Source organism: Mus caroli, chromosome 12, assembly GCF_900094665.2.
Source record: "Mus caroli chromosome 12, CAROLI_EIJ_v1.1, whole genome shotgun sequence".
Lineage (NCBI taxonomy): Eukaryota > Metazoa > Chordata > Mammalia > Rodentia > Muridae > Mus > Mus caroli.
In genome coordinates this window covers 111,348,604-111,370,232 of record NC_034581.1, presented here as the reverse complement: position 1 = coordinate 111,370,232, position 21,629 = coordinate 111,348,604, and the positions used below count along the sequence as shown (strand labels likewise).

Genomic DNA, 21,629 nt, shown 5'->3' with positions numbered 1-21,629 from the left:
GGGGTTCGGGACAGGGTTTCTCCGTGTAGCCCTGGCTGTCCTGGAACTCACTCTGTAGACCAGGCTGACCTCAAACTCAGAAATCTGCCTGCCTCTGCCTCCCAAGTGCCGGGATTAAAGGCGTGTGCCACCACCACCAGGCAGAAACTGTATCCTTAAATGTGTATGCAAACCAACCAGGGAGATCCCAAAAGGAAAACTGACAAGAAAATGAAAAAAGAACAATCTGCAGTCAAGGACAGAGCCTTTCAGAAGACAGAGCAGTCGTCAGTACTCTTCTGAAGGGGCAGAGCCGTACAAGTCTAACTAGAAAAGGATACAGACTCAGCGGTTGCACTACTTGGCTCACTGCACAGTACAGGGCAGTATAAAAAACATGAGCAAACTGTGCTGAGACAGACAAGTTCAGAGTCTAGGTCTGTGCAAAGGCCACTAACTCTTTGTAACTTCAGCTGTAGAGCCTTCTGAAGCTAAGTCCTAATCCTAGATTTACTCAGGCAACTATAAATTCTAATTTATGTTTTAGAATTTGACAAACATCATGTTGACATTTTATAAAGCAAAAATTGGAAAATTAAAACAATCCTTCTGGATTGAAGAAATATCTTAGTGGTTAAGAGCACCTGTTCCTCTTGCAGAGGACCCAGGTTTGGCTCCTGGACCATGGCTCATCATGGTCCTTCAAAAATCATCTGTTAACTCCAGTTCTAAGGTATCTGATGCCCTCTTTTGACCGCCATAGGCACCTGGCAAGCACACATATACATGCAGGCAAACGCTCACAGACATAAAAACAGAATAATTTATACTTGATCATGTTGTATGCTGACATTTAGGCAGCAAGCAACTGTATCTGACAATGCCCTAGAGCACTGTGCCACTGTGTAGCATCTGGGTAAGCAGACTCAGGGTGTGCTACAATGAGAATTTGCATCTTCATTTCTCAGAATACCCATGGTCAAGCAATGCATCACCATCTTTACGTTCATGCATTCAGTGAGTAAACCCACTCTCCTCCAAGTCACTACTACCTATGTGTATGTGGGACATCTCGGAGTCTAAGAAGAAAAGGACCATTCCGCACGCTCTCTGTGGTACTGTATCACTTTCTGTGTTAGCTCAAATGGTCTCCTGATCAGATCAATCTTTAACCAAAAAAGTTAAATCTGTGTAAATAAGAGTCTTCCATTCACCTTGAGCTATGCTAGGAAAACAGATTTCAAAACTTCAAGTTTCTGGAGCTAGAGGGATGTCTTGGCTGCAAAGGGAGCTGGTTGTTTTTACAGAAGGGCCCAGGCTTAGTTCCCAGAACCCCAAAAGCACTGACAACAACCTGTAAATCAGTTGTAGAGTATCCGATATCCTCTTATGGTCTCTGCATGCATACAGTACACATAAACACACTTAGCTAAAACACTCATACATAATATTCAAGCTTCCTACGGTTGGAATGAAAAGAGAAAGACATGCAGAGAGTAAACCAATGTACACTAATAAAGTTCAGAGCAGTCCTGAATAGTCTGCCCAACTATCCCTGCTCTCATCTTCAGCAAAGAGGAACCTTGAGAAACTATCAACTCACTCAAAAGTCTGAGAACCAAAAGACAAGTCCACATCCTAGATCCACCTCCATCAGGAGTGATGGCATACTCAGCACATGCTCCACAGCTGCCATCGGGCTCCAGACAGCCAAACAGCTGAATGGAAAGTACAGGAACTGGCCAAACAGTCCTGACCAAAACTAGAAACACCTAACCAAGTCCTATAAGCAGAACAGTTGAGAAACAGCAGTTTCAGGATCCATAGACCTCACCTTCTGCAGCTGGTGACTTATCTCAACCACAGGTGCAGCAATCAAAGTAGAAAGCACAGCATGGTGCACTGCAGTGTCCTTGTGCCAGGACTGGATAGTGGTGATGAATTCATGAAGAGGGGTCTGAACAGAATGAAAGAGCTACAAGAAATCACATCAGTCATTGTCAGTAGAGCAGTAAGAAAACAAGTACCAGGTGTGGTGGCTCACATCTGTATAAAAGCAAAACAGCAGGCTGAGGCAGGAGGACTGAGGTGAGTTTGAGGCCTGCCTGGGCTACACTGTGAGTTCCAGGCCAACCTAAACTAGAGAGTAAGATACTGCCTCCAAATAGTAATAATAATAATAATAATAATAATAATAATAATGATAAATAATAAAATACCTGCTGGGAATTGTGGCATATGCCTTGGGAGGCAGGGGCAGGTTGATTTCATTGATTACAAGGCCAGCCTGGTCTACACAGTGAGTTCAAGGACAGCTAGAGTAGAAAGAACCTCTCTCAAAAACAACAATAACAAAAAATAAAACAAACCAATGATATAAAATAGATCAATAGTAAAAAGGGAGGGATGACAAAAAGAAGGCAGTAACACTAAAAGCCATCAGCTCAGGCAGTGTATTCTGAATGACACTACTCAGTGGATGGGGTAGACTTGGCAGGGATATTAAGATCAAGCATAAACCACATAAACAATATGCCAGCAATGTTCACATATTTCCATCAGGAAAGTCTAGAATAAAATTGAGACTCTTTAGTATTTCATAAATAACCTCTCATTTAAACATTTTTTAAAAATTAAAACAATAACAGTTTACTGATAGAAAAAAGTGGCTCTCTGTTAATGGTAGAATTTATTCAGGAACTGGCTTTGTACTATTTTAGGAACAAGTCTATTCCTTTAATCTTTTTAGGACCTGGCTCTTCAGTCATCTCAGTCTATGAGCTTTCTACCATCAAAAGAAAACCATGGTCCCTTCAGGGACATGGGGACATTAACAAATGATGGGAGTTAGCATTCTCCCAGGTAGTCACTGTTTCTGTTCAAATGAGCATCTTCACAAATATATTCTATCTGGGCCCTCAGTCACCAAGCTATAGAATGTGGATCTGCATGCCACCAAAGAATGCAAGCATGCCTAGCATTAGGGTTGGCATCAACCATCACTCAATGCCTTTAGCAGACAGCACAGTAAGAGTCAATGTGGACAGCCACAGTCTCTATACACATCTAACCCAGTCGCCCTGAGAATACCCATCCACCCTTCCTACTAACACCCACCTCCCCAACCCACCGCCACCCCCTGTCAAATAACCCAGCCCATTCAAGCACAATACCGGAAGACTTTCTTCAGGTTGCTTCCTGAAGATACAGGCAATGCATTCCAACATCTTCTGAAACACTTCCTGGACTAAGTCAAACAGCACTGTGACTTTTTCATCTGAATCTGTTTTGTGAATTATGGTGTTTCCAGCTATCTCCTTCAGAATGCCAAGAAGTAATGAAACATAAAAAAAACCCTTCACTAAAAAGAGAGAAGAAACATTAATTACCTAAGCACATGATTTAGTTGAAATTGCTCAATACATATGTATACGGCAGGATGGAAGAACCTATTACTATTGAGTCAGCACCAAGCATTTCATCAGATTGACCCAAACTAGAACCCAGCACACAAAAACTTCTTACCCAGCAGCGACAGTACAGCTGACTCTGTCAGTAAACTAAGAACTTTGGTCACTGCATGTGAACAACTGACAGTAAAACTTCAAGAGTACCTTATCACCCTTTCCCACCCAACACATGGCTCGGGTGCTGATAAAGTTTAACTTTTGGATACTGGATAGCAAGCCTCCTGCCAGAATCCATGGTACAAGATACACTAAAATAAAACAAGCATGTAATAAAGCACAGAAATGATGTCACTCATAGAAAGCCTATTGTCCAGGTGACTACAAGGATGTCCAGACAATGGGTCTGGATAATGAAGGGTAAAGCCATTTGCTTACAAAATGGACTAAAAACCCAGCAAGCTGCCAGAGACCGTAACCAACTATATCCCAAACCTTCCTGCTAAAAGGAAGACAGACTTCCCACCCCAGAAGCTCTCTATGAATCCTCTTTAGGTCTAAGACTGCCAGAATCAATAAGCAGCTGCATAAAATCACTAAACCACAACAGAAACTTTCAAGGATCTATTACTCTCATTCAGAGGAGGGTGGAAGAACTCACTACTCATATACATGTCTGTGGAATGTCCACTGAAGGGACAGGCGATGAACTCTTTAAACCAGGATACTGCTGACTAAGACCCAGACATCCTAATCTGGGCCACTGTGTTGGAGGCGGTGTCCTTGGGACAGTGAGCTCTCTCTCTCTTTCTGAATAATGGTATCTCAAGGCGTAAGCTCTCAGCTATTACTCCACCTCCATGCTTGCCTGCCTGCTGCCATGCTCTCTGCCATGAAAGTCAAGAGACTCACTTCCCCAATAAACTCTGTTTTCTACAAATTGCCTTAATCATGGTGTCTTATCAGAGCAATAGAAAAGTAACTAAGACATATAACTAGTTTCTGAAAATGGTTTATTCATTTTGCCTCTTTCAAGCAGAGCAAAAAGTTCAAAACATAGTAGATTCTAGGTCTTACCTCCCCTAAACTACTGGACTCAGGTCCAGCTCTGAATCTGATCTAAAGGGATTGTGCACTACTATGTGATAAAATGAACTAACTGGACAGCAAAATCTGGTTAGTTCTACAATACTAAATTTTATACATAAATTAAAAATAGATTCAGCCCTTAGGCAAAACAATTCCTAAATGATGAATGAAGTGATGAATGAATTTTGATTATTTCAATTCCAAGCTATATCTATCACTCACATCACTTGAATGCAATGGCTAACTTCACTCAACTAAATGTGCTGAACAGAATTCAATGAAGGAAGGCCTCTCTCATTAAACTACTGGACTTTAAAAAACGAACATTTCAAATGTAGGAAGACATTTGCATAGAGCTCAGTAACTGGGATGTCCATACCACAGATGACTGGGGCCTTGGGAAGATACAAGGTCATAGCTCAGTAGAGCTCTTCTTGTCATACATTCTGTCAGAGGCATCACTAGCTCTGGTTCCAGGTATGCCACCATCCTGGCCACATCACTCACACCTTTCTTCTGGGAGGGTCTCTACATAGATGCCAGGTGGAGAAATCTGCCCACCAAGGCAGATCTGGGGAGCAGAACCCCAAGGAGTCTGTCAGAAACTGGACAGTGTGCCTGACATCAGACTTATCTCTGAACCTGCTAGCTGCATTAGCTAATAAACAATGTTCTGGCAAAAGCCAGTGTATGTTACTTGGAACACATGTCAGTTCCTTGGAAGCCAGATTCTTATCTACAGAGGGAGGGAATAAGGGACCAGCCATAAATACGTATTACTTCAAATGTTCCCTTAATGGATGAATAATACTATGGTACCTGTTTTCATTATTCCAAAACTCCGCTGTAAAAGTTGCATTTGAAATTTAGGATCTCCAAGTCCCACCATAACAACATCTTTACACACAGCCAGGTAAGTCTGTAAGACATGCAAGGGTCCATTAACAACAAAAACCATTTAACAAGGAAGGCAGTCAAGCCCACAAATCCTCTCCAAGATGTGATGTACTAATTTTATAACAAGATGTCTACAACTATTTTCCTAAAGGAATTTCCATAAATACATATATTTTCATTGTTTTTATAAGAACTCTATAGACAGTGTATTCAATTCCACCAACCTAGCCAACATGTTAAACTGCATTGAAATTATGTATATTGTGTTTTGTAAAAAGAAATGCCATTTAAGGTATTGTAAAGCAATATAAGGGTATAAAACCTCTTTACAACAAAATAAGCCATCAAGAAAATACAGCAAAGGGTCAAGAGAACAAGCTTTGTATCTCAGCGGCTGACCTGGATTATCTGTTGATAAACATCCTTCCGAAGCTTCAGATACTCCTCTTCTTGGTCTTCAAGAAGAGGTAAAACTTTGTTTTCTAACCAAGACCCAGTGTCATCCAAGATGGACAGATGAATTTTCTCTTCTGAGCAGAACTATCCAACACAACAAGGAAGCTAATAAATAACAAAAGCAGCTTTGATACATTATGCTTAAACCACAAGAATCAGACAGCATACCTTGTACTGAAGATGGACGCTCATCCGACAGTACAGACCAAAGGCATGCAGGGCAGTTGCTTTGTTGAAGTTGAGAGGATTCCCACTTGGAGACTGAAGAAATGATTCCAGTTCTGCCTGTAAAATTACAAGCCAGAGCCCACACTCTGAGTGACATGTGACTACATCAAAACAAGGTGGAAAGTGCATGGTCTACAGGCCCCCAAGAGGGTTATAGCAGTGCAGCTCGGGCTGCCATCCTTGCACCTAGCACTACCTGCTGAGCATCAGAAGCACACAACACAGTTGGCAGGTGCACGGGGCCACAGAACCACTACCCACAAGTACCCAGTCCATTTCCTCAAGGCAGGCTCCTCTGAACCACCATCCTGGGTGGTAGCAATAAGGACTGTTCAGTGGCGAATCATACAAGAGGTGGTCAGGGTGGCAGCACAGGAAAAAAAAGATTCCAAAGGGCACTTGGGGAACAATGAATTCATGTCACATAGTTTCCTAAGATTCCTAGAAAACACAGCTTAAGACTTAAGAGAGCTAGTATTTCCTCACTGACCACTATGCTAGAAGCCTATTCTGAGAGAAGAGATGAGGACTGGAGCCCTGACACACTAGAAACCTTGGAGAAATGTGGTCTCTAAACACTGCTTGTAAGGAGACAGGTCCTGGAAATGGCTCTGCTCCCAGCCTCCCCTGTACACTTCAGAGTCTAGATGCTCATTCTCAATTCTTTTCCAGCTTGCAAACATTACAGCACCAAAAACATGAAAACTCTATCTTACTGCATCACTGTTACTGCTATATGAAGTCACTTTAACGTCCGGGATAAGTAGTTACCTTGGATCCCTCGAGTGCTTTTAAAAGCTGGTTCAGTTTCTTCTGGGGTACAGAGAGGAGACACTCTCGATTCTTGGGATGGGTCAGCAAATACTCCATGTACAACAATGCTAACTCAGGTTTCACTGAGCACGTGTCATTGATTTCCACTTTCCGTTTAGAGGCCAAGTTACTCTGAAGGAAAGCAGTGAAGCAAAGAGGCAATTAGAGCTTGTGTTCCCAGAACTAACTCTGTACAGTGGCCAGATGCCCTTGTTCTCCACATTCCAGGGCCACTGCTATATACAAACCTTGGCTTGAGGTGGCACTGTAGGCAGCCAGTCCACAATGAGCTCCAGGACATGCCCCACTTGCCCCCAGGAACAGAGACAATCAAGCAAGGTACAGTAGCTCCTGCCTGTAACACTCTCTTGATTTCTCAGAACAGAAATCACACCACAGCTGAAAATGTCAAGTACAGAAAACATGGTTAAAATCTCTACAGAAAGCTCCCACTTAATTTGTATCAAGGAAACACAGGCCTCATAGTTACACTGGTACTTGTTCCATGAAACCCAGAACAGTGCGCAGCTGCAAAAGGACACGACCCATACCTCAACCTCCTGTTCTAGAGCCAGCTGTCTTCCTGGGGTCCTAATTTAGGGCATTATTTTTTTTCTTTTTTTTTTCCCCATATATTCTGATCACAATTCTTTCCTCCCCCAACTCCTCCTAGATCCTTCCCATTTCCCTACCCACCTAACTCCATCCCATGTGTATTCACAGCACAGTCAGCAGTGACCTGGGCTCTAGAGATAACTACTCTGGACATGAGAATATGTCCAGACATCAGGTGAAGTTATAGTCAGGTCCTCATGGTCTCTCTTAACAACTTCAGAGCCCTCTGAAATCATATCCTAATTATCTTTCCATACAGCAGCAGGGAAGGCAGGAGAGACACGTAGTAGGTGACAGCAAACCCCAATGAGGACAGATTCTTGCACTGTGACAGCATACCTGAACACAGGGACAGCAGAGGCTGGCAAGAAGGACATTAGCATGAACAAAGGGATCTTGCAGCGCTCATCCTGGGAACATAAAAAGAAACATCAAGCTTATGCAGGATTTGACAATAGTCAGGGTCTAGAGAAAATCAAATCTAAATGTCCCTCAGGCTGAAGATGAGATTACTTGAATCAAGAATCCTGACATTTCTATACCACCTTTCCTACTGAGCAATACTAACTGCAGCAAGTACAGCCATGGAACTGTATGTATATACTTTCAATACTTCTGATGACAGGAAAAAGTTCACTAATTACTTATCCTGAACAACACTCTTGAGAGGACTATGCTATTCAGATAATATTATACAAGATCAATCAGACAACATTCTTTGAGGGAATGCACATGCTTTGTAGCTGCAAAATAAATTACAGTCCTACATCTAATCCTACATCTAATAGCTCGAACCAAGTGAAACACAGGGGAAAGGACCTAAACATAGTCAGTTTTCTCCTCCTAAAATGCAGAGTGCTACTAGAGACTGAAGGAGCCAAACCACAAGAAAATGAGCACAGTGAAACCTAAAGTATATTAAGTGCAATAAACTGTAGCTTAATTAGTATTATTATTGCAACAGTAAAGTTAACTGAGCAAATTTTAATTGCTCAGATTCCATCAGGAATACCACGTAAGGGATGGGGAGATGGCTCAGTAGCTAAAGTCCTTGCCATTCAAGTTTCAAGGCTGGAGTTGGGATTCCCAAAACCCACATAAATTCTGGGTGGGTGTGGCAGCCTATCTGTAATTCCAGTGCTCAGAAAGTAGAGACAGGGGATCCTCAGAGCAAGCTGACTAGCTAAACTAGCCATATTGATGAGTACTAGATTGAACTCATAGACCATCCCTCAATGAATAAGGAAGAGAATAACTGTGTCCATCCTAAACATACACACACACACATACACACACACACACACACCAAAACACAACATAATTCTTTGCTAAGAGAATGAGGATCCCAAAGGGGGGAAAAATAATTTTCCTGAAAATAAACACAAATACAGAAAGAACAAAATTAAAGTGAGATGTATTATTCACCTGCATTCAATTAACTAACTCCCATTAACGTACTTAGTAGCTCAATTTAACCATCTCACCAAATTACATATACTCCAAAACATGCCAGGAAAAGTATAAAAGTTTTTTTATTTGCCAAGTAAACGTATCTTTGTGCATGTTTTACAAAAGCAAACAGGGAGAATATTGAGGGCAGAAAGGTTTAGTGTGGATGGGAGAAGGGGCAGGCAAGAAACAGAGGAGGGAGGGTTAACGAAAACCAAGAATGTATTAAAAATCCTTATAGAATCCTACTTCGTAAACTAACTAGAAAATATGATGTTTCTTTTTTAATGGTGATTGAATAGAAGTACCCTGCATGGGTGGCTAATGCTACTCCTAAAAACACAAGCTATTAAATGAAAATCCTACTGCCAGGCATGGGATTTCTCTGAGTTGTTGATAAGGGAGGTCCCAGAACAAAACTAAAATAACGCAAGCTATTGTCAGTGTTCTCGGTTGCCTACTGGACATACATGTTAAGATCTAATTGCAGAGGATACTATACACTTTGATTGTAAGACAAAGAGAAATCAGGCAGGAACTCAGCCAAAAAACTTCTTCTTTTGGGGTGACTTGCTATGCAAGCTGCTAGAGAGGCAACTGATGGTCTTTCCCTGCAGCAAACCCTGAAAGCAACAATACTGATGTGTCAAGCAAGATGTACCCACTGGTGTAATAGTGGCATAACTGATGTGGAGAAAACCACTTTAAAACTGGCCAAAAGCTATGGTTATAGTATAAGTCCTAGTGGGGAAAGCTACTGCTTTGACTTTGCTAAGTGTGCATGCTATCAAACACTGCTTTCTAAATCTCTAAGTTTCAACCCATAGATTAGTGCCAGTTTTAACCTTGGTCAAAGAAGCCTCTTTTTGAGGTAGGTATCAATTAATGCAGAGACTCATACCTGGTAAAAGTACTGAGACTGACTGTTGAATACTCAGCCCTAAATGGGATACCACCATCAACTCCTTCCCCACCAAAACTCAGAGAACATCATAGAAAAGGAAGCAGGAAAAAAAAAAAAAAAACAACGCAAGACTCAAAGAATAGAGGAAACTGCTATTCTCCAGACATGACACAGCTGTGGCACCAATAAATTCATAGAGGCTGTGGTTAGCTGGACAAGACTATACAAGATTGACCCCTTCAATATTCCAGTATGGAATGAGCTTGTGAGACTCCACTCCTAGCTGAGGAGTTATTGGAAGTTAATAGCAGCTGGGCGAAAAGTCATCTTTCTTGTCCATAATCTGGTAAATAAAGTGGCACCCATATGTATGCAAGCAATCAACCTTAATTAAACGCAGGAGATAAAAAATTGTTTAAAAGACTTAAAAGTCAAGCCGGGCATGGTGGCGCACACTTTTAATCCCAGCACTCAGGAGGCAGAGGCAGGCGGATTTCTGAGTTCGAGGCCAGCTTGGTCTACAAAGTGAGTTCCAGAACAGCCAGGGCTACACAGAGAAACCCTGTCTCGAAAAAACAAACAACAAAGTCATGTTGGGAAAAAAGGGCTCAGAGAGCATGAGAGGGAATAAGAAAGGAGAACAGGAGCAGTGCATAGCATCAAAATAAAGGAAGTAAATGAAATCACCAGAGTACATTTTAAAAATATATATATGTATGTATGTGTGTGTATATATATACACATATACATACATGAGGAGATATATATATATATATCTCCTCATGCCAAGGTAAGGGTCACTACAACCTTCCCGCTGTATATACAGGGCAGAACTTCTCCTAAAGATGAAGCCTGTCACCATAAGCTTACTTGTAAGAATGGCCCAGACTTACCTTGAATACCTTCAGGTACTCTGGAAGCACAGCTGCAAACTTGTTAATGGTATAAATTTTAGCCTCTTTATTATTTTCCAGGCTTCTATGGATGTTCTTCCAGAGGATCACAATGATTTCTAGTAAGCCTGCCATGGACGCAGTGTCGTTCACTGACAATGTTTTATCTAGTACCTAAGACATAAATAATGCGACTGTGAAAGAATCTACTAACAAGTATTAAAAGTCCTAAAGCACAGCTCAGAATTACAGACACAAACAATATAAATAATGCAATGTCAACTTCTATGGTACAATAAAACTTTCTTCACTACCTTAGAACCTAACTGGACTAGGAATGTAGATTTATTTCCAAATTCCATCCAAGAGATCAACTGTAAATTAACTATTTTTTTTAAATGAAAGTCTATATGAACTACAACTTTTCTAAAATCAGAAACTAGTACTCTTTACCACACCCCATGCAAATGGGGTTACAGTACAAGAGCATTGCTAAGCATGGCTGTACAACTTTGGCCTACCCAGTAGGCACTGACTGCTAGACACTTTTTTCCTAAGACCAGCAAGATATAACTTATAGCTGGAAAGTAATTAATGGTAGCCAACCACCACTAAAATCATAGGTCTCTTAGAGTTATTGAAAAACAAACCTGTTTATACTTTCCTATTATGCTGGTAGTTCACAATGATCCCCATAGCAGAATGTTCAGTGCAAACTAGATGTGCATAACAAAATCCCTGTCTCAGAGCTGGTGATTTGCCTATCAGTGACTGGCCCGTGGAGACACACAGACACACAGATGATGGAAGTAACTTCCTCATGTTGAGATGAGGAGGATGACTCAGCTCAGTTCTCACCATTCAACTGTGAGTACAAAACTGATCCTGATTAATAAGAATACAAAGAAGCAAACATACTTTCTCCCCAGTAGTTGTGTCAGCATGCACTAAATGCTATGAAATGTAATAAGGCCAAGCAGACTGATAAAGCAATCTGCTGGTGGCTTGGATACTATCAGAAGCATAATGTGACAAACTGATCAAAAGTTTTCCTTCTGCCTTGACCTTACCTTTTCTGTGTTCTCACTCTGAACAGAAAACCTACTTAATAGAGTACACTTACATTTATACTGAGCATTACACCATGTGAACAGCCTAAGAAACAGAAGTCATTTATTTATTTTAAAGTAAACCACAGAAGCTCAATATTTTAGCACAGCAGACTCATTAAAATTTATGAAACCAACTCTTCTCCTTTGAGAATAACACTTGAATAATGTACTAGGTTCTTAAGTAATGGTTCCTTATTTTATTTTAGCATAATACCAAGCTAGACTATAATAACAGGCCCCTAAGTAATAGTTCCAAGGTTTTATTTTAGCAAAGACTATCTCTGGACATTAATTGATGGCCATGAAAAAGTCTCTGATTGTTTGAGATAGAGTCTTTCTACATTAGCTATGTAGACCATGCTATTCCATGCTATTCTTTTTCTTTTTTCTTTTCTTTCTTTTTTATTTATTTATTTATTTATTTATACACTGTACACTATAGCTATCTCCAGAAAAGAGCATCAGATTTCGTTACGAATGGTTGTGAGCCACCATGTGGTTGCTGGGATTTGAACTCAGGACCTTTGGAAGAGCAGTCAGCACTCTTAACCGCTGAGCCATCTCACTAGCCCCCGACCATGCTATTCTTGAACTCACAGAGACCCATTTGCCTCTACCACCCAAGTCCTGGGATTAAATTTCTATACCTCCATGCCTGGCACCATGAAAAAAATCTTTAAAAAAAATTCTTTAAAACCTTGGGCATAGTAGTGTGTGCTTATAATCCCAGCACTCAGGAAGCAATAAGGAGGAGGACTGTCACAAATTCAAAACAACCCTGGGACTTCCAGGGCTACATAGTGAGACTACCTCAAAAACAAAATATTTTAGCTATATATATGTTCTAAATGTACTTATATGACAAGTTATTTTTTTTTCTAACATGAATTACAGTGTAGATGTGTATTCTGAGCCTCTGTCAACCTAGAATGAGAATTTATATAGCAAATTATATGTCTTTACATTAGGTACAGGGGAAATGATTGTCTTTTTTAATGATGTAGATAGAACTTGACCTAAAAGGTACTGCAAGCTTTCACAGTAGTATGTAGCTGTTAGTAACAGGGTTAAAGAATGTCTTCTGGTGGATACAATGGATTTGGAGGTGATGGTGGCAACTATGGTGGTGATCCTGGTTACAGCAGTAGAGGAGGTTATGGAGGTAGTGGGCCAGGATATGGAAACCAAGGTGGTGGATATGGTGATGAATATAGTGGTAGAGGATATGATGGTTACAATGAAGGAGGAAATTTTGGTGGAAGTAACTATGGTGGTGGTGGGAACCATAATGACTTTGGAAATTATAGTGGACAACAACAATCAAATTAAGGACCCACGAAGGGGGACAATTTTGGTGGAAGAAGCTCAGGCAGTCCCTATGGTGGTGGCTATGAGTCTAGAGGTGGAAGTGGTGGATATGGTAGCAGAAGGTTTTAAAATAAAACAGAAACAGCTACAGTTCTTAGCAGGAGAGAAAGCGAGGAGTTGTTAGGAAAGCTGCAGGTTACTTTGAGACAGTTGTCCCAAATGTGTTAGAGGAACTGTAAAAATCAGCCACAGAAGGAACAATGATCCGTAGTCAGAAAAGTCACTGTAGCTTAAACAGGAAACCCTTCTTGTTCAGTACTGTCATAGCCATAGCCACAGTCTGCAAAAAATGCAGCTATTGATTAATGCAATGTAGCGTCAATTAGATGTATATTTCTGAGGTCTTTTATCTGTTGTAGTTTTGTTTTTTCTTTCTCTTTTCATTACATCAAGTATATTGCCCTATAAATTGTGGTAGTGGTACCAGGAATAAAAAACTAAGGACTTTTTAACTTTCCAAAAAACAAAAAACATATTCAATATTCACAATCTGTAAAACATTCTCCCCAAAGAGCTGAAGGGGTCTGCAGCCCTATAGGAGGGACAACAATATGAACTAATCAGGACCCAAGGAGCTGAAGGGGTCTACAATCCTACAGGAGGAACAGCAATGTGAACTAACCAGTACCCAAGGAGCTGAAGGGGTCTGCAGCCCTATAGGAGAGACAACAATATGAAATAACCAGAACCCCCAGAGCTCGTGTCTCTAGCTGCATATGTAGCAGAAGATGGCCTAGTTGGCCATCATTGGGAAGAGAGGCCCCTAGGTCTTACACGCCAGGGCCATGAAGTGGGAGTGGGTGGGTAGGGGAGCAGGGAGGGGGGAGGGTATAGGGAACTTTTAGGATAGCATTTAAAATGTAAATAAAGAAAATATCGCCGGGCGTGGTGGCGCACGCCTTTAATCCCAGCACTCGGGAGGCAGAGGCAGGCGGATTTCTGAGTTCGAGGCCAGCCTGGTCTACAAAGTGAGTTCCAGGACAGCCAGGGCTATACAGAGAAACCCTGTCTCGAAAAACCAAAAAAAAAAAGAAAAAAGAAAATATCTAATAAAGTTAAAAAAGAAAACAAAAAACATTCTCAACTAGTACATTACCAAATTCATGGCCTCTTCTGCAAAGTCATTTTCAATTTCAGTGGCCCACAGCAAGATATGTTTACCCATTTTTGCCAATGTCAACTATCTCATGTGGCAGTCTTGGCAAAACTTTAAATACCCTATCTATAATGCAGAGTGAGTAAAAGAGCAGAAGGGACTCAAACTCTACCAATCAGACAGCTCTGAGCACAAGAAAAGATACTGGTCAGCCTAGGTTTGAACATGACATCACAACATTCTCTATTCTGTTTGCCCTCCACTGCACACCTACTTTCTAAATTCTTCAGCAGTTTTTACTGACAATTTCAGTCCAGCCAAGCCAAAGGGAGGGACAAAGAGAAAAGGACTCAGGGGTGGAGCTAGTTGCCTGTCAAGATGCCATGGGGGAGACACACTGAGATAACCATGACATTGGCATAATCCATGGAAGAGGCCGCCTGAATAGAACTGCTTACTCTCTCTAGACGGGTCACAGCGTAGCAGGAGCAAGCCCCAGGACTTTGTCATGAAGTAAGCATTCTATCACAGAACTTTAGCAAAGGAAATCTTGTTTTGTGATACAGCACAGATTTCTAATCTATTTGGGTACTGGAAAAAAAAATCCCTCAAGTTTTACTTTAGATATCTAAATTTGAAGTGCCTATATATAAGCTTACGATACTGCTTGAAACCGGTCAAGTCTCAACTGGCTATTATTAGATATTTGGGGATTACTAAAAGACTCATTTAAGCCAATTCTACAAAAAGCTTGCACCCAGAAGTTCATTCCCAAGTGTTTCTAGAAGATCATATTAGTGACTCTCACAGACACCAGCTCCATGTCCAGAATCTAGCTCAATAGTGTTACACCCAAGATGAACAGAACACAGAGAGGGCTAGGACAAAGAAATATGGGTCAAGCGGTCACCAGCAAGAATATTCTTTTTACAAAATCCTACCAGACTCTAAAAGTTAAGTACAAAAGATATACCATAACTCTTTAAAAAATATAATTTATGACTTTTCAAAAGTTGTACTTAAGTATGTTTACTGAAATGCATGGGAAACTAAAACATCCTAACATCCTATAGAAATGATACCAAAACAAATCCTGCTTGTGTTTAGTGTGAAGTAGGAGAGACACTTACACTGGCATTCTCCTTCTCGCACTCCTTATGGGCCTCTGGGCCCTCTCTCAGGGTCCTCTGGATACAGGCGTTCAAGCAGTGGCGGATGACATGGATGAGCTTTGCTACAGTGGTGAAGATAATCAACATATAAATGCATCTTCTATAACATCAGCTTTCCAATTGGAAAACTATAATCTCAAATAGTAAAGAGTATCTCTTTAAGGAAAATCATTAAGGGATGCAAGAAAGCATGAAGCTTCCTAAGTGAGAATACTGAGCATCTCTACTGTGCACTTTGCTAGGTGAGAGGCAGCAAGAGATGGGGGAAGCAGAGATTCAGACCTATGTTGGTGCTGGCGGTATGCTCATGGGCATACTGATAGAACCTCCTGGCAGCTGCGCGATTCATCTGGATCAGCGTGACACAGCGCTCACACCACACCTCCTCTGGCTGGTTCACGGGCAGAAAAGAGTTGAAGATGAGGCTCACCAGGCGTCGAGATACAGGCCGAGAATCCATTTCTAGACGAACCAAAATGTCCTCCATGGGGCATATTTTCCAAAACTAGGAGGTGAGGGTAGAGACATGCAAAAGGAAATAAGCAGTGGTTCCTATAATCTTGAAGACTGCAAGTTTCCAGAATATAACCAAAGAACTAATTTTTTTCTACTCAAGAATAATTCTTTCTAATACCTATACCAGAATCTGACTTTTCTGTGAGCAAATCTACATTTTAAGGAAATGTAAATGTAAGGTATAGCATGAGGCTGTGGAAAGGCCAACTAGGCCTCTTTAGCAGCATGATTCATGCACGAATAATAGCTCTACTTAATCAAGATGGTAACTTCTACATTTGTAGGTCTAAAATCCACTGGCTGATCTAACAGGAAGATTTTTTTTTTTATCTATTAATAGTTTTGATGTGAACACCTTACTCATCTCTCTTAAGAGACCCAGACCATCCCTCCCTAACACTCGAGGACTGCTGGCTCACTCCTACTGTGAACAGTCTCCTTGTCCAACTCAAAAACTCACACAAATGCACATTCCACAAGGGACAGACATTAGCACTGTTTATGGTGATGGTTTTTGTGTTTGTGTGTGTTTTAAGACAGGATCTCAAGTATCCTGGCCCAGCCTCAAATGTACTTTGTAGCCGAAGATTAACTTAAACTTCTGATCATCTTGCCTCTACCTCCTGAATACTAGAATCATAGCCACACAGTACCACACATATTTATGCTAGGGATTGAACCCAGGCCTTTGTGTAATCTAGACAGGTACTCTGCCAACTAAACTCCAACTCCAACTCTAGCATGGGCTTCTAGCACCTGGGCAGCTCCTCCATAGAGCCCATGTCTATCCTCACCAACACAAATATACTTCTTAGCCAAAGGCTAAGTCCAGATAAGATATACATTCTTCCAAGGTATAAGTTGTCATTCTGAACAGCACACAGGCAGATAATGTGGGAGGCAATGCCCCCAGCAATGGGTATTTCCACGCATGTCAGGCACACTAGCCTTGAACTCCTTTTAACCTTGAAGCTCTCTTGTCTCAGTGATAAGAGCACCCATCTAACATTTATGAGGTCCTGAGTTCAATCCCCATTATCAGAGAAAAAAGGTCAAAAAAAAAAAAAAAAGGAAAAAAAAAAGGAAAAAGAAAGGAAAAAAAACTAAATTAGAACTGGAAATAAAGTGACTTTCATGTCCTCTTTAAGATGTCAATAAATTGGCCTATACCCAGTGCATGTTTACCATGTTACAAGCAATTCTTGTTTAAAAAGAAAAAAAAAGGAGAACGGCTTTCAGCTAACCTTCGCAAGTAATATATAAGTGCTAAAAATGTATAGACCCATCAAATATTTCAATGTTTTTAACATGTGATAAAAAATATAATAGCCTGCAAGATGGCTCAGGAGCTAAAGGTGCTTATCACCAAGACTAACAACCAGGGTTCGATCTCTGGAACCCACATGGTAGAAAGAATCAAGTCCTTCAAGTTCTCTTCTGACTTCCACAAGTATACTGTGCATACAAGCCCCATCATACATGAATAATGATTAAAAATATATATAAAGGTGCCCAGTGTGGTAGTGCATGCCTTTAATCCCAGCACTTGGGAGGCAGAGGCAGGAGAATTTCTGAGTTCAAGGCCAGTCTGGTCTACACTGTGAGTTCCAGGACAGCCAGAGCTACACAGGGAAACCGTCTCAAGGGAAAAAAAAAAAAAGAGAGAGAGAGAGAGAGAGAAAATATATAAAGGTGATTGCTTATATTAGTCTTTGCAAAATGAAACACACATTATTTCTAGAACCTTTCATTAGAAACATAAAACCACATTTTCTGACAATCTAGCAAATATATTAGTTATCAAATTGATTAAAATGTAATTGGAAGGTCTTTCTGTTGGGTGGTGACGAATGTCCTTTGTCTCCCTCAGTTTCTCTTAACTTGTCCTCTTACCTTTGCAGCTCTCACAGCCTTGATCTTCAGCAGCAAATCCACAAAAGCCACTCGCACTTTCTCTGAGTTATCATGGAGACTATACCTGAGTGTTGGCAAAAGCTGTTCTAATAATGGGTGGCTCAGCTTGTTATCCAAAATAATTGGCAAACACTACAGGGAGTGGGGAGAGGGAAGAAAGCACTTCAAATTAGAACACACCAATAAAACATTTAGGTAGGAAGCATCTAAGAGGATGCTGAGTCCCATCCTTGCCAGAAAACAAACACACACCTCCAAGAAACTGCACATCAAAAAAGGCATGCTTTGGTGCTGGTGAAATGACTCAGTAAGACACTCCATAGAGGCAAAAGGGAGGACTTTTATAGAGCTAGAATACTATGCCCGGCCCAAAACTAGTACTATGGCAACTAGACATTTTATAGAGAAAACACTTTTCTTTGAAACAGGGTTTCTAGGCAACCCAAGTGACTTCAAACTCGGAATCTTCCTGCCTCAGCCTCCTGAGCATTTCTATTATTATAGGTCTTGGCTACACACCTAGCTAGAAAATACTTTAAATCTGGATTTTAAAAGCTTAGTTTGGAGACTGAAGATATAGCTCAGCAATGAAAATCATATACTTGCTTGCAGAGAGCTCAAGTTCAGTTTCCAGCACCCACAGCAGGCACCTGTGTCTCTCAACCACCTTTAACACTAGCTCCAGGACAATCCAATGCTTCTGGCTCCTCTACGAGAGGACCTTAGTTCAGTTCCCAGCACCTAATGGCTCACAACCATCTGTAACTCTAGTTCCATGAGACCCAACACCATGGGCACCAGCTATACACATAACATACAGCCAAACCACCCATACACATACAATAATTTTTATTTTAAAAATAAAAGTATACCAAAAAAAGTTTTGCCGGGCGTGGTGGCGCACGCCTTTAATCCCAGCACTCGGGAGGCAGAGGCAGGCGGATTTCTGAGTTCGAGGCCAGCCTGGTCTACAAAGTGAGTTCCAGGACAGCCAGAGCTATACAGAGAAACCCTGTCTCGAAAAAAAAAAAAAAAAAAAAAAAGTTTTGGTGTAGAAATATAACTACAGTATCAGTGACATTTTGCCCACTGAGTAGGGTAATAAATAATTTTCTATTATTTTCCCCTTGTATTTCCTACAAAATCCTTATAGTTTTACAAAACTATTGAATAATACAATGTTACTTTTCCACCTTTAAAAACCTTACCTTAAAAACAGAACACCGAACATCCGCTGAGCTTATATCAAATGCCAGCTCCCCTGTGACTTTCTTCAAGAAATCAACAAGAATGTTAGGGGGCATCATTTCCCAATATTTAGAAGATATTTTACAAACACCAAGGATGCCTGTGGAACGGACCCGTGGATAAGGATCTTCTATAAGGTTCTAAAAGTAGGAGAGAGAAAAGGTGTACAACTTTTAAATTATTGTTTGTGTTACATATTAGTACCCTGGGAATTTAAAGCTTATTAACAGATACTTAAAGTTGCAGAAATAGTGACCACGCAGTCCAGTGTCTCTAGGTATTTTGAAGGGGACTAGATAGATCCAGGAGCCTAATCTGCAGCTACTCATATAAAGCAACACAGCATCGACCCACGCTTCCCATATAAGAGGTACATGAGTAACTGTTCTACTATATTGTTTACAGACTAATGGCATGAAATAAAGCTGCACATGTTCAATCAGGCACACTTTTGATTGAATATTTTCAGTCCGTACGATGCCACAGATGAAGACACTTGAAAAGATGGATGAGTTTCCCAAAGACACAAAGCTATAAAGCAGGAGTGGTAGAGACAAATCTGCAAGTCAAAGTGCTAACACACGTCTACTGGGAACAAGGCATGCACAGCTATAGTCCTGAAAACTATATAAGGATACATAATGGAATGTCTCAAGACTAACTAAAAAGAGGAGAAAGGGACAGTGTGGTTCTATACATCTGGGGACACGGGCAGAACGGGTGTCCGTAGGATGGCCCTGCTGGCAAGCTACAAGACATATAGGTTAGCAAGCAGTGAATGCCCTCCACAGCAATACGTACATATAGTTCTTCAAACTGCTTCTGAATTTCACTGTCCATTTCAGTAGCAATGAAGTTTGGATCTCTAATAGGAAATGCTTCAACAAACAACAGTGCAGCATTTGATCGAACTTCAGAATTTCTGGCCTATAAAAATATAAGTACTTTTAGAAGTTCAGAGAGTGTTCCCAAGCTAATACTTCCACAATTTCAGTAAAGAGTTATTTACAAATGAAAGATAATTTTAGGGGCTAGCAAGATGTTCATAGGACAAGGGCACTTGTGCCTGAATTTAACAACCTGAGGTCAATCCCAGGAAGGAACACATGGTGGAGAAAACTGACACCTACAGGCCACACTCTGCCCTCCACATATGCTACCACTTCCTAATAAATAAACAAATAAATTGTAATAAAAATAAGATAATTTTAACCTTTAAGTTAGGAAAAACGGGCTGTGGATGTAACTTAGTGGCAAAGTACACACTCTGCCATGTGTGTGGAGCCCTGGGCTCTGCCCTTGGCATCACAAAAGTAAATAGCCAAACTTTGTGAGGTCATCCTTAAATTAAATCAAACTCTCAGTCAGTGTCAAGAGATATTAAAGACCAGTTTTCTCACTTCAAAGCTGTATTTGATTACACTTTTCAATTTTCAGACTATTAAAAAAGAAAGGTTAGTCATATTAAGAGATTATTAAGAGGTAGTTTCTGCCTTCTAATCAATCAAAGCTATTTGTGTAGACCTAGGCATTCATCAGAATGCTAACCAGAGTGTCCCTGTCTTCTGCCCTCATTACAGCCTTGAGAGTACAAGAACAGGCGGGTGGTGCAGGCGGTACTCTTCCAAATCTCTCTGAGTTTGTGCAAACCAAGACACCGATTTTCAGTGACTGTTTACTTAGCACAGAACTGATCTGCCTTTATAGTTAAGTAGATCAAAGAAATGCTCTTCATAAAGGTTAAAACCTGAGAGCCAGGAATGGTGGCACATTCTCATAGTACCATTTACATGTGAGACTGAGGCAGGAAGATAGATCACTTGAGCCCAGGTGGCTAGGATGGGCAACACAGTAACAGCACAGCTCAAAAACCTAAGAAATTTTGTTCTGAAGTTCCATAAAGTACTGTCTCTAGTGTTTTAGCTGCCTTCTGAACTAGCACAGGATCAATTCCAAGCACATCCTACACTAGGAAACACAGTAAAATATTACCTTTAGTCCCCTCCACAGGATGGGCTTATATAACCTATACAGCATCTCTTCCACTCCCTGACGGACTTTCTGTTGGTGAAAGTAACTCAGCACCTAAAAGCCCAAGAAAGAGAAGGAAAGGCTATGTAGTTATGTATAAGGCATTTGAGTCAGATGTAGTAGTGTTTATCTCCAAACAAACACAACAGCTCAGGAACAAGAGGAAAGGTTATTCTACCCCACCCCACCACTACGACACAACATTCTCTGGCAAGACCTACAGCAGATACAAGACAATCTTGAATACAACAAATCAGAAAAAAGAAATCACAGCCAAAATAACAATCAATGGCTCTGAATTCTAATACCACTTGGGTTCTAATGCCTACCATCCAGTGATGCATGCCTGTTGTTACACTAATTGAGATTCTGTGGCAGAAGAAACCTACCAGGAGCTCTAGACTATCCAGGATAACTCAGCAAGACCATATCTCAAAAAACA

At 40.8% G+C, this 21,629-nt stretch overlaps 1 protein-coding gene across 3 annotated transcripts in view; it reads right to left on the bottom strand.

Annotated features, from left to right (window-relative positions):
- Positions 1–21,629, bottom strand: part of Ncapg2 (non-SMC condensin II complex subunit G2) — a 55,144-nt gene that overhangs the window by 14,542 nt on the left and 18,973 nt on the right. For all 3 annotated transcript variants that reach the window (XM_021179648.1, XM_029484939.1, XM_029484938.1), the window contains 15 exons: positions 21,149–21,241; positions 19,958–20,083; positions 19,117–19,296; positions 17,888–18,040; positions 15,761–15,983; positions 15,437–15,540; positions 10,731–10,904; positions 7,824–7,894; positions 7,118–7,268; positions 6,828–7,001; positions 5,997–6,113; positions 5,772–5,912; positions 5,295–5,394; positions 3,153–3,340; positions 1,814–1,954 (listed from right to left, as the gene is read on the bottom strand). In XM_021179648.1, the coding sequence (XP_021035307.1) occupies positions 1,814–1,954; positions 3,153–3,340; positions 5,295–5,394; positions 5,772–5,912; positions 5,997–6,113; positions 6,828–7,001; positions 7,118–7,268; positions 7,824–7,894; positions 10,731–10,904; positions 15,437–15,540; positions 15,761–15,983; positions 17,888–18,040; positions 19,117–19,296; positions 19,958–20,083; positions 21,149–21,241 (2,136 nt within the window). The remainder of the gene's footprint in view (positions 1–1,813; positions 1,955–3,152; positions 3,341–5,294; positions 5,395–5,771; positions 5,913–5,996; positions 6,114–6,827; positions 7,002–7,117; positions 7,269–7,823; positions 7,895–10,730; positions 10,905–15,436; positions 15,541–15,760; positions 15,984–17,887; positions 18,041–19,116; positions 19,297–19,957; positions 20,084–21,148; positions 21,242–21,629) is intronic.